This window comes from Alosa sapidissima, chromosome 24 (assembly GCF_018492685.1).
Source record: "Alosa sapidissima isolate fAloSap1 chromosome 24, fAloSap1.pri, whole genome shotgun sequence".
Classification (NCBI taxonomy): domain Eukaryota; kingdom Metazoa; phylum Chordata; class Actinopteri; order Clupeiformes; family Clupeidae; genus Alosa; species Alosa sapidissima.
This window is the reverse complement of record NC_055980.1, coordinates 9628632-9641222: the sequence shown is the minus strand read 5'-3', so window position 1 is coordinate 9641222 and position 12591 is coordinate 9628632. Positions and strand designations below refer to the sequence as shown.

Here is a 12591-nt window from a genome sequence, read left to right as displayed (position 1 = left end):
CTGTATTTCATATGTAATGGAGCTATGAGGCTAATATTCAATTCAATTGAATCTGGTGCTTGCCTGTCCTGCAGTTGTCTTGTCGTTGTGTGCCTAGGAAGTTCGCCGAGCGAAACGTTCTCGAGCTTTTCTGATTTGTTCTCCTCCCCCAGGTGTTCTTTGTGATCCGGCTGATCGCCGGGCCCACCGCCAACACGCTGCCGCCCATCACCGACCCGGACCCACTGATGGCGTGCGACCTGATGGACGGGCGTGACGCCTTCCTGACGTTGGCGCGCGACAAGCACCTGGAGTTCTCCTCGCTGCGGCGCTCCAAGTGGAGTTCCATGTGTATGCTGGTGGAGCTACACAACCAGAGCCAGGACCGCTTCGTCTACACCTGCAACGAGTGCAAGCACCATGTGGAGACACGCTGGCACTGTACCGTCTGCGAGGTGAGGACACGACCCGCGAGGGGAAATGATCACTTACGTGTGACCGTTGTAATGTTTGTGTAGCACTGTAGTCAGTAGGAGAGAAGAACATAGCACTGTAGTCAGTAGGAGAGAAGAATATTTCCATGAGAAATTTGTGGTTTTTACTTGATGTGAAAATGTTAAAGGTGGTTTCGATGCCAGTCCAAGTAAAGCGAAAGGCGGATTCATTCTGAAGTTAAATAAATGGTGCAAGAATGATAAATGTGGTGTTGAATGTCGGTCCAAAAATTCTCAGTGTTGGCACTCTGACATCCACATCGTTAAAACACCATTTCCCGGTCGGGTCTCTCTCTGTTTCCCAGGACTACGACCTGTGCATCGCCTGCTACAGCGTCAAGGGCCACGAGCACAAGATGGAGAAGCTGGGCCTGGGCCTGGACGACGAGAGCAACAACCAGGCGGCGGCGGCCGTGGCGAACCCGGGCGACTCGCGTCGTCTGAGCATCCAGCGCTGCATCCAGTCGCTGGTGCACGCCTGCCAGTGCCGCAACGCCAACTGCTCGCTGCCCTCGTGCCAGAAGATGAAGCGCGTGGTGCAGCACACCAAGGGCTGCAAGCGCAAGACCAACGGCGGCTGCCCCATCTGCAAGCAGCTCATCGCGCTGTGCTGCTACCACGCCAAGCACTGCCAAGAGAACAAGTGCCCCGTGCCCTTCTGCCTGAACATCAAGCACAAGCTGCGCCAACAGCAGCTGCAGCACCGGCTCCAGCAGGCGCAGATGCTGCGGCGGCGCATGGCCAGCATGCAGCGCACGGGCCAGATGGCGGGCGCGGGCTCCGGCGGGCCCCCGGGCTCGGAGGAATGCGGCCCGCCGGGCACGCCCACGCCCAGCACGCAGCCCGGCACGCCGCAGACGCCCACGGGGCAGAGCCTGACGCCAGGGCCCCAGCCAGGGATGGGGGGCAGCGGAGGGGGGACTCCACAGCCTCAGATGCCACCGCAGCAGCAGCCGCAGCAACAGCAGCAGCAGCAGCAGCCTGGGATGCCCCAGCACCACCAGATCCAACAGTTCCAACAGATGTCCGGGCCGGGCAGCATGATGAGCTCCCCTCAGCATCAACAGCAGCAGCAGATGATTCAGCAGCAGCAGCAGCAACAACAGCAGCAGCAGCAGCAGCAGCAGCAACAACAGCCACAGCCTCCATCGATCCAGCAGATGCAGCACCCCAACAACATTGGCATGTACAACCCCAGGGCCCCAGCCCAAATGTCCATGGGCAAGCCTGGGATGAGTCCAGTAGGGGGGATGGCCCAGCAGGCCTCCATGGCCCAGCAGCAGCAGCAGCCCACGGGGCCTCCCCAGGCCGCTCTGGAGGTGGCCCTGAAGATCCAGCGCGTGGCCGAAAACCAGCGGCAGCTGGCCCAGCGGGAGATCATGCAGCGGCAGGCCAACCAGGCCGGTATGATGCCCTCGCACAACCACCACCAGGCCGGCCAGCCCCAGGGCCAGATGGGCATGGGCCACCCAGGAGCCGGCATGGTGGGTGGCCAGGGGTTGCCCCCGCAGGTGGCAGCAGCCGCTGCGGCAGCAGCAGCCCGGGCACAGATGGAGCAACAACAACAGCAGCAGCAGCAGCAAGTGGGTACGGGCATGGCGCCCCAGCAGGGAGGCCCCCAGGGCCAGATCCCGCCACAGATACTGCAGCAGCAGCAGCCTGGCGGTCCACCGCAGCAGTGGGGTGGCCCAGGCATGCCCCCCCAGCCGAGGCCCATGATGACCCAGATGAACCACGCGGCCATGTTGGCAGCCCAGCAGCAGCGACAGCAGCAGTTGGCCTCTCAGCAGCAGTTGGCCTCTCAGCAGCAGTTGGCCTCTCAGCAGCAGCAGCAGCAGCAACAACAACAGCAGCAGCAGCAGCAGCAGCCAGGCCAGCCCGGGCAGCCAGGGCCCATGGGAATGATAGCAGGCCCTGGTGGACAGGCGGTAGCAGGACCGGGCGGCGCAGCCAACCTCCCGCAGGGCGCCCTCCAGGACCTCCTCCGCACGCTGCGCTCCCCCAGCTCGGCGCAGCAGCAGCAGCAGGTGCTTAACATCCTGCGCTCCAACCCACAGCTCATGGCCACGTTCATCAAGCAGCGGGCGCCTAGGTACCTGGGACGTGGGGGACCGGGCGGCGGCCCTGGCATGCCTGGAGCGCCTGGTGGCGGCCCGGCAGTCATGGATGGCCAGCAGGTCAACGCGAACCCCGGGGGTCCTCAGCCAGGGATGCACATGGGCCAGGCGGCGGGCATGGCCTCCATGAGCGCTCTGCAGCAGCAGCAGCAGCAGCAACAGCAGCTCCAACAGCAGCAGCTCCAACAGCGTCCCATGCTGGCTGGCAACATACAGCAGCAGCAGCAAATGGCAGCTCTCCAACAGCAGCAGCAGCAGCAACAACAACAACAACAACAACAACAACAACAAGGAGGTATGCCAGGCCAAGGCTCCGGAATGCCCAACATCTCGCCCCAGTTCAGAGAACTACTGCTAAGGAGGCAACTGCTTCAGCAGCAGCAGCAGCAGCAACAACAGCAGCAGCAGCAGCAGCAGCAACAACAGCAGCAGCAACAGCAGCAAATGGGTAATCACGCTCAGTTCCAGCAGCCTCTCGCTCAGCAGCAGCAAGGCTACCCCAACCAGCCCGGCCAGCCCCAGCCCGGGGGTCTCCAGCAGCAGCAGCCGCAGGGAGCCCCAGGAGGACAGCAGGGCTACAGTGGCACCATGTCCCCCCAGGTGGCAGCTGCTCTCCAGCAGAGGCTCCAGCATCAGCACCAACTTCAGCTGCAGCAGCAACAACAACAACAACAGCAGCAACAACAACAACAGCAGCAACAACAACAACAGCAGCAGCAGCAGCAGCAGCAGCAGCAGAGTGCCATGGCTGGTCTTCAGGGGCCTGACGGTGGAGGAGGAGGCCCTGGTGGAGGAGGCCCACACCCCCAGTCTCAAGTCCAGCAGCAGCAGCAGCCCCAGCAGGGAGGCCCCCAGCAGGCCATGCACCTGCAGGCCATGCAGCAGCGTCTGCAGCAGCATCTTGGCGCCGGCTCTCCCGCACAACACAGCAATCCCATGAGCCCTCAGCAGCAGCAACAGATAGCCCAGTCGCCACACCTGCAGGGCCAGCAGCTGGCCACGTCGCTCAGCAACCAGGTGCGCTCGCCGCAGCCGTCGCCGCGGCCCCACTCGCAGCCGCCGCACTCCAGCCCGTCCCCGCGCATGCAGCCGCAGCCCTCGCCCCACCGCATCTCCCCGCAGACCCAGACGGGCTCTCCGCACCCCGGACACCTACCCCAGCATCACAACGCCGGCATGGTGCCGCCACCACCCCCTCCACAGCAGCAGCAACAACAGCAGCAGCCCAACATGGACCAAAGCCCGTTTGGGTCGGATCAGAACGCCATGCTGTCCCAGCTAGGGAGTATGGGGGCACTGCATGGGCCTGGGGTAAACGATGTGATGTCCGGTAACAACCAGGATCTCGGGACTAATATGAATCATAATGGCTTAGACATTATGTAGCATTTCCATGCTATTGGAAACTGCCACGGCACCATTGGGTGAGGGCAGTTTAAGGTTTTCCTATTATTATTTAATATTTTTCTGATATAAATGAAAAGAACTGAACTTCCTATGGGAGATGCTTCATTAAATACACAAGTTGACAAATTAATTAAATAAATGAATGGTAAGTTATTGCTGTTAATATATATTTTTGCCAATTGTGTTCAAATGGGTATGGGTGAAAAGGGTTGGGCAATATCCTTGCTTAGTATATGACACAAGTACTATTTTTTGGGGTCAAAATGTCTGCCTTTTTTACAAATATTTTTTAAGATTTTAAAAGTGGCGTAAAAATTAAAGAGCGAAGTTAGTGAACATAATAGCTTTGGTTTTTTTTTCCTCCATAAAGCGGTCTTGATTGTAATCATTTTTGCAGTTACTTTTTTTTTATGATATTACTCATCTTCATCGGTCTAAATATCAAAGTTTTTTCCATTACACTTTGTGTTTTTGACGGTTTATAGCGTATGTAGATTCAGACTGCTTACAATTCACAAAGAATATATTTTTGTTAAGGACCGGAATGAGGCAAGGATAACGGATGAGTTCATCTTTTCATTTTTTTCATTTAACTCTTTTTCTTGTTTTTTTTTGTTTGTTTTTTTTTCATGAGGGGTGTGGGGCTTATCTGAACTTTTTGATAGTGTTGCTAGGGAACTGATGGCTGGCTGTTGCTGGGATGTGTGGGAAACGGCAGTCCTACGCGTGTCAAGGCTCTCCTGCACTCAAGCACCCTCTCCCATGAATGTGCGCTCCTCCTCCTTTTCTCTCTCTCTCTCTCTCACTCTCTGTCTTTCACTTTCACTTAGAACCATGAAATTACTGCTGACACTATAGGTGCACTGCAGGCATCGGCTTTTGGCTTTAGAGGAAGGCTCAGTTACAGGACACTGTGTTGTTGTCTATCGAGGAGACCTGAAGAAGGAATGAAATCGTTTTTCTTTTTTTTTTTTTTTCTTTTTTTAAGGGAGAAAAGGAGGAGGGAGCTTTGCAAGGAATCAATCCCTCACGTCTGGGAGGGTGGATGGGGGAAGGATTGTCCTTTTTTCCCTCCCTCTCTCTGTTTTGCCATCTCACTGACTACGCTCCCTCTCAGCCTTCTCTCTCTCTTCAAACCTTCCCCTCCCAGGGAAGCACTGCGCCGACTTCCTCTCTTTTCCTCTCCTGTGTGCTGAGTTTATGGGATTTTAATTTAATAATTTTTACTGTACAAAGAAAAACAAACTGTGGACTTTAATAATTAAATACTGTTTTTTTGTTTTGTTTTTGTTTTGTAATAAAATGTAAATTGATAAAACAAAAAATTTGTACAGACTTACTGATGGGTAGGCGAAAAACTAACTTTTTTCTAACCGTGTTTTTCCCTCTGATTCATGCTGGTAGGAGCGGCCGAAGTATAGGCAGCTTAGATGGAAGGGGCTTCACCCAAGACGTGAAGTGTAGAGGTTTTGGAGCGGTCAAGTGTAGGCTGAACAAGCACCAATGCGCCTTCTCTGTGTACATTTCAGCTCTTGAAATGATGATTGGTGCGTATCCAATACTCTCTGTTTCACACAATAAATACTTTGCTGTTCACACACACACACACACACACACACACACACACACACACACACACACACTCTCTCTCAATCTATTTCTCTCGCTCTCTTGCATATACACACACACAAAAGAAAATGTGTTGACATGCTATCGTGGAGACCCACAGTGTATTTCAGGAATAAGATGGACTGCTAATATAAATAGAATCGAGAATTGGTCGATTTAGTATTTTTCTCTAAGGGTTGGTGTAGGGTCGGGAAGTAACCACAGCAGAATCCATGGCAATATGCCTTGAGACTTATTTTATAAGAACATGGAGAAATAACTCTTGTCTTTTATATATAGATATATTATTTAATTTTATTTTTTTGAAAGTTAAAAAACTTGAAGCTACGTAAATTGATAAATTAAATGATTTTTCTTTTTTTTTCTTCAATGATCTATTGGGGATGCAAGATGGCACTGCGGTCATACAGTATACAACCCATTTGGGGATTGCTGAGTAAATATCATGCCATTTGAAGAAATGTCTTATACTTACATATATAAAAACATATAGATACTGAATCACTGTACAAACCATGGCAACTGAACCGTTTATTTTTGGTTTGTTATTTTACTTCTTTTTTTGTTCTGTTTTTCAAAGGAGAGACTGGAAAAGACCATGTGCTATTTGTTTAGTGTTCAAAACATTTTTTTGACCACTTTTTTCCCCTTGTTGACACATTATGGTGCTTGCTGAGCAGAAGCAAAAAGAACTAATTAACTGTTGCTCCAGTGTCAGTAGTTATCCTTTTTTTTAAGTTATTTTGGTGGTCAGATTTCTTTGCCAATTATTTAATTGTACATTAAAGTATGTTTGTACCATTGGAAAATATACCAGGTGGTTTGTGCTGTTCTTGCGTTGGTTTATGTCGTATGTAGTTGATAATCAGAAAACAATGGGTGCTCTGATGGGCACAATCAACACCATCTGCCTTATGAATGAATGAATGAATGAAATGAATGAATGATTTGGAGTAACATGTGTACGGATGTTTCACACAGTTGTCATGGTGATCTAGCCTGATCAGCACATTCTACTCTATTCTTCATAACTGTTAAATTGTGGGCAAGGAAACTCAAACTTGGAGATGGGTATACATGTGGACATGAATTTATTTCAATATAAAAGGCAACAATTTTATTAACGTCAACATAAAGACTAAAATGTTCATACTGCACAATGCCAATACTTCCCAGGTCTCTTGCAATTCTATGGGTATTTGAAACCCAGTGAACTCGCATTGAATATACCCTGTTTGAGCCAACCTTACTCTATAGGCCCTCACACACTTCACCATTCAAAGAGTGCATTTAGTCCATTTGTTTCACTAACAAATACACTACTTTTAAATAAATAATAAATATAATACATTCAACATTAGTAAGACCCTCAGGTTTAAAACAGTTGTGCAAAGGCCATTCTAAGCTCCTCTTCAAAGAACCCCTCTGTGGATGACTGATTTGAAATCGCATTTGTTTGACTAGTGATAGGATGTTCATGTTTTTGTGTGTGTGTGTGTTGAGCGATAGACAAATCTAAAAGAAAAACTAAGATCTATCTTCAAAGTAACAGTTAATACATTAATGTGAGTGTAATACTTCGGATGAACATAATATAAAATCAGTAACACAGCAAGCAAATGGTTCATGCAAGTGCATGACGGACAAACTGTTTTTCAGTGCAACAGTCACAGCCAGTGTTTGTCTCGAACACAGTCCACACCATATAAACCGTGTCGGTATTCCGAGACTAGCGTCGAAGCAAAATTGGTACTTTTTGACCAATGATAGATTTTTGAAAGAATTCTGTTTAAGGAACTACTGATGGGCAATACAAGCACAGTCCAGTTCTTCCAAGTGAACACTGGGTTCCTTGTCTGTCTTTGTATGTTGTAAACATCACAGAATACAGGGCAGTGTGCTAAACTGTCTAAACTACACGAGAGATTCTACAGACAAATCTCTGAAATTGAAAGTTAACTCCATTAACTTCACAGGGGCCCAATATCATGCACATAGGCTTAACGAAAAGTGGACGGAATGATATCTGCTGACTAACCCTGGTCTATGTTTGCTATGTGTACCTACATACGTGTGTACTGTGTCTCAGCTATGCAAAACATTCCTCGTTCTCTCACAAAGGTAAGGTGTGTCATACAAAATTACCCTTTTAAAAATAGACCTCTGAAGTTCGCCTACAAAAAAGAACCAAAATGGCCATCTTTGCCCAGATAAGGAGATCCGGTCGTCGCATTGCAAGTTAGCTATGAGGTAGCAGAAATCTAAGTGTGCCGCCTTCACGTACCGGAGATCACAGTATCCACTTGAAGGCAGAGGACAAAAGTGTGTTCAGGAAAACGTCTGCATTACGGACTTTTTCATCACCGCGAGAGTTTAACAGGTGTGATAATTCAAAATCCCCATGTTATTTTCCCATAGGAAAAATTGCCAGATACTGGATGTCAAAGATGGCTGCTTTTTTGTAGGCGAACTTCAGAGGTCTATTGTCTTAAAAGGTCTGGACTTCTTCACACACCCCCACCCCCACCCTCCCCCTCCTTCTTTCTCTCTCCCCTTTATCCTTTCATCATTTGCCAAGGCTCATTCAAATTCCAAGTCCCAGCCCCTGAAGAAGCCCTTGGCAGTCAGGGCCTCTCTAAACGTCACAGTCAAAGAGTTGATGGTGACGTCCGTCACAGTGATGTCCTCGGCACTGGTGAACGGGCTCCAGCACTCTGGTGTCTGGGATGCGGTCACTTCCTCCGGCTGGGTATCAGGGGACCAGCACTTTGACCTTCCAGGTCCTGAGAAAAGCAAGGACAAGCTCAAGATCAAGCGAACCACTGGTAACCAGTGCAGTGGCAGCCAATTCAAACGAGAGCTCAGTTTTCGTACAAGGGTTAAATTTACGGACTTTCACAGTTATAGTGAATATGTTTCGTAATGATGTGAGCATGTGGAAAATACTGTTCACCATAGAAAACATGTCTTGCATGCATTTCATTTGCCTGTTTCAATACATTTGGTCAACTCTCTGTATTAACGCTTTAAGACATCCTATGCAAAGTTTTTTACCTTACTATAACAGCTTCAAAGTCATTTTGATGGTAAACTAACTTGTAATGGGAAGAATCGCACACCTTCCGCAGCCATAAACCTCTGAACTTCGCCTACAAAAAGTACCCAAAGCTGCCATCTTTGCCCATATAAGGACATCCGGGTGTTAATTGAAGCTAACTACCTATGGCAAGTTGCATTGCAAGTTTGCTCTGGGGTAGCAAAAATCAAAGTGTGCCGCCTTAACGTACCACAGATCACAGTATCCACTCGAAGGCAGAGGACAAAAGTGTAGAGCAAAACGTTTGCATTTCCAATTTCGTTGTCCCCGCGAGAGTTTAAAAGGTGTGATAATTCAAAATCCCCATGTTATTTTTCCATAGGAAAAACCTCAAGACACCAGATCTCCTTATGGGCAAAGATGGTAGCATTTTTTGTAGGCGAACTTCAGAGGTCTATAGCCTACCCCTCTATGGGGAACCAGCCTTGCAACTTGCTCTACCCCAACCCGGACAATCACAAATTGCTTTACGGCAGTTGTGCAATAGCCTATTTGAATGAAATTGTGTAATATTACCTTGTCAGTTGATATGGCTCTTAGGAGATTATCTTTGCCGGTTTGTAAACAAATCCACATGTACCTTGTCCAGGGGGAAGGGTGCAAACTATGAGTGGTATTTACGACAGTTCTGTAAAATACAAATATGCCGCAACAGTAGGGAGAGCCCAGTAGCAAAAAAAAAAAGAAAAAGAAACGGCATTGGACACCTTTAAGACAATTGGTCAAGACACAAAGAACCTTTTTAAAGGTGAAACCAAGTGCACTAAAAAAATAATAAACTTGTGTTTAAATATGACAATGGCTCTGTAAATGGGTACCCAACAAATGACCCAGTGGCTTTAGGAGCACTAAAGAGAAGCATGTATTTGATTACCTGTTGGATTTGAATATACGGAAATCTATCTAAGATTGAAAGAATGTTTCCTCAGATACACGTACTGCATTTATAGTAGTTGATGAAACACTTATATTCCATCTCTTATGCCAAGTTACAGGTTTTGTCCCAGTCTGGACTGGTCACTGACTGATGCGGAACTGAGAAAATAGAAATACAGAACTGTAAAGTATAGAAATCAAACTCTAAGGACCAGACTCCTGCACATAGATTAAGACTAATCATGGACTAAAAGAGAACTTCAATGGACATTTCCACTGAAAAAAAAACAACAAAAAAAACAATAAAGAAATAATAAAGTTTTTCTGATGTATTTACACTGAAATAAATTAAACCTTTATTGACCTTATTCCCCAGAAAACCATTTGCCACAAAGGCTTAATCCTTGCCTGTGGAAGAGAATCCACACATCTGATCAACTGATCTGAATGAAGTAATGCTGGATTTCAAGGAGCTTATTTTGCTGGTGGCATGCCCAGTAGGGTCGCCTACAGTGCGACAGGGTTGACAAACAGCCCTGCCACATCCCGTAGGAATTAGGTCAGTGTAGTGATTATGTGTGTGTCTCTGCCTGACCAACTAGCACACTTACTGCTGAGGACATCTCGCCGCATGCCCATCTCCACTTCGGCCTCCTCTGCCCCGGTCTCTTCATCCTCCTCCTCCTCCTCCTCCTCCTGTTCCACCCAGTCCTCTTCTGACCGTCCCTGAGAAGGGGTGGGTGTCTGTGGGGGACTGGGAACCCATGTGTACTGTGCCTGGCTCTGTTTGCTCTTGTGTTGGGCTAGCCCGTGGCACAGACCCCCTCCGTACGACTGGTAAGGCTGGTCTGTGGAGGTGGTCGACTGTGGCTCTAGCGTCCGTGTAAGGGAGAGCCGCAAGCGGGCTGGTGGCTGTGTCTGGGGCTTGTGCGCACTTCGCAGATCCATGGTATAGACATCCTAGAATCAGTCAAGACAGATGGTACATAGCTATGAAAGAGGACTGGAACTTATACACCCACAGTAAACACAATGGTTATGGTGGTCACTTGAATGAACCTGCAGAAGCAGCTTTTTGGGCTTCGGTCCTCTTTTCCGGTAACCCAGTGCCCTGTCCCTCTGCTCCCTGCAGTGTGGGTGAGATGGTGAGATGAGAAGAAAGGAGAGACCAGGGTGGACACATATACAGTAACAAAGTGTTTTCTGGTGCCTTTGCAGTCCAAAAGGTCGCTCACTTACTTCTCTTCATAAGCGAGAACCAGGCGTGGGTCCAGAATGTGTTCTGCAGGTTCCCATGTACTGTACCTATAATAGAGGAAGGGATTGTCAATAACACTTTATATTACACAATATAATGTGTAATCTTAATGTTTCTGTATTTACAACCATTATACTATTGTAATATTATTAAATAGCAGTATTACTTACTTGGGGGGCCACCCCTTCCACTTCAGCAAATACTCCACATTTCCCTAATGGGGGGGGGGGGGGGGGGGGGCGATAAATGTCATTAAAAATTAATTGTTTTAGGGTATTCCATATCTAGTCTATCTTCATTTCTCTAATTTTTAAGAGGCAACTGGAAGGTGACGTTATCTCGAATGATTTTCTGGTATGACATCATCCAACATGAGCGCATTCGTGTCTGTCAAAAATCGCATCCTAGGGGCGCCCATACGCCACAAGTATCCTACTACCAGCCTACAACATCCAAGCATTCGAGAATATTTTGAGAGGCGGTGTGTTGGTGATGCAAGGAGAGGTGGGAAATGTAGGCAGGGGTAAAGTCGCGTGCATCTCCACTACTGTCCCCGTGTCCACCTCATGACGTTTACCGGCGCACGCAACAAGAATCATTTACTTCGCTACTTTTCAGCCTATATCGGTCATGTAATTCATGCCTACACAGCAATTACATATGTATGTCAAGCTACTCCAATGACAAACCAGTTAAGGTACAAGAAAAATAGATTTGTGTGACCCATTTTCGACGACGTCATCTGTAGTATAGCCTGCGACATTAATAACGGGCTACATGACATCAAACTAGGTATCAGTTGTCAGACTTCACATTGCATGCTGCCAATGATGGGATAAATAGCGGACTTCACTATGTCTTTACTATGCTGTAAAATAACGTTGCAGGAAACACAGATTAAAACAGAGCTGCGCATTAAAGGGTTTCCAAAATCAAACTAATGTTATGTAACTCAATTCGCATGTCTGGTAACCTGATGGGTTACCGTAGCATGTAGCCTAGGTTAATGCAATGGCAACGCACTCCTACGTTTAGAGGGGCACTCCCGAGTTCCCTCCCCCATATGTATCTAATGGCTTAAAACAGTATCAGAACTAAAGTAGCAGTGTCGGCCATGCGTTCAATTCGTTATCTACGTATGGCACTTATGCATAAAATCGAATTAGTTTGTTAGAATGTGAAATCGGTGCCCGTAATTTCACAAAAGCGGTCCCAACGCAGCTTTTTACCTTTCTTATTCTTTTTTTGATGATTGACTCCACAGCAAACACTTGTTCCCCAATCGCTGACAGCTCCATTCCTCTTAAAGTTCGTTCTCCGCCTGTTCCCCCAAAAAAAACAGTTGCTGATGTTTGCTTGCAGAATGCGTTCCTATCTTCCACGCAAATAACAGGAATGGTCAGAGCAATAAAAGCGTTTACTAAAGCTTTACTCCCACCCTGGCCCTCCCCATCTAACCCCTGGCCTGATTTCGGTTCAGTTTCGATGCTCTGCCAACCGTTCCATCTCCTTTTACTAGCTCTATCTGTGTATGGAATGACTTTTCAAATCTGCGACACATCTGCACTGTTGGGCGCGTCCCCGTGTTACCCAAGCGCGTTCGTCGTTTGAGTCTCTTATCTACTGCAATTTGCCGGCGCAAAACCGAGGTTACATTGGTTTGCGCACGTCACTGACAGATCGCCTTCCGCGTATGGATGTCTGACTGTATAAATATTACTGCTTGTACAAGGG

The 12591-nt window shown here is 48.0% G+C and overlaps 2 protein-coding genes across 14 annotated transcripts in view; one reads left to right on the top strand and one right to left on the bottom strand.

The window, feature by feature from the left end:
- Window positions 1-6437, top strand: part of ep300a (E1A binding protein p300 a) — a 30427-nt gene extending 23990 nt beyond the window's left edge. For 7 of the 10 annotated variants that reach the window (XM_042083549.1, XM_042083546.1, XM_042083555.1 and 4 more), the window contains exons 30-31: window positions 153-434; window positions 779-6437. In XM_042083549.1, coding sequence (XP_041939483.1) covers window positions 153-434; window positions 779-3976 — 3480 coding nt within the window. In that variant the 3' untranslated portion in view covers window positions 3977-6437. The remainder of the gene's footprint in view (window positions 1-152; window positions 435-778) is intronic. The other 3 variants (XM_042083553.1, XM_042083547.1, XM_042083554.1) reach the window with 3 other exon arrangements.
- Window positions 6438-7928: 1491 nt separating this feature from the next.
- cbx7b (chromobox homolog 7b) lies at window positions 7929-12520 on the bottom strand. Of its 4 annotated transcripts, XM_042083561.1 has the most exons (7): window positions 12087-12518; window positions 11028-11071; window positions 10839-10904; window positions 10659-10725; window positions 10211-10559; window positions 9240-9303; window positions 8273-8409 (listed from the first exon to the last, which is right to left on the bottom strand). In XM_042083561.1, the coding sequence occupies exons 1-6, from the start codon at window positions 12153-12155 to the stop codon at window positions 9260-9262; spliced, it is 639 nt and encodes a 212-aa protein (XP_041939495.1). In that variant the 5' UTR covers window positions 12156-12518; the 3' UTR covers window positions 8273-8409; window positions 9240-9259. The 4 variants fall into 4 exon arrangements, 3 of the variants coding, with proteins under 3 accessions (XP_041939493.1, XP_041939495.1, XP_041939494.1); XM_042083559.1 differs by lacking the exon at window positions 9240-9303 and having other exon boundaries at window positions 7929-8409; window positions 12087-12516; XM_042083560.1 differs by having other exon boundaries at window positions 8293-9758; window positions 12087-12520.
- Window positions 12521-12591: the final 71 nt, after the last annotated feature.

Coding starts and splice junctions, on each gene's coding strand:
- cbx7b (XM_042083559.1), bottom strand. CDS start 12,155: ATGGAGCTGTCAGCGATTGGGGAACAAGTGTTTGCTGTGGAGTCAATC. Junction 10,726..10,838: donor GTTCTCGCTTATGAAGAGAA/GTAAGTGAGCGA, acceptor CCCACACTGCAG/GGAGCAGAGGGACAGGGCAC. Junction 10,560..10,658: donor CCAAAAAGCTGCTTCTGCAG/GTTCATTCAAGT, acceptor GACTGATTCTAG/GATGTCTATACCATGGATCT.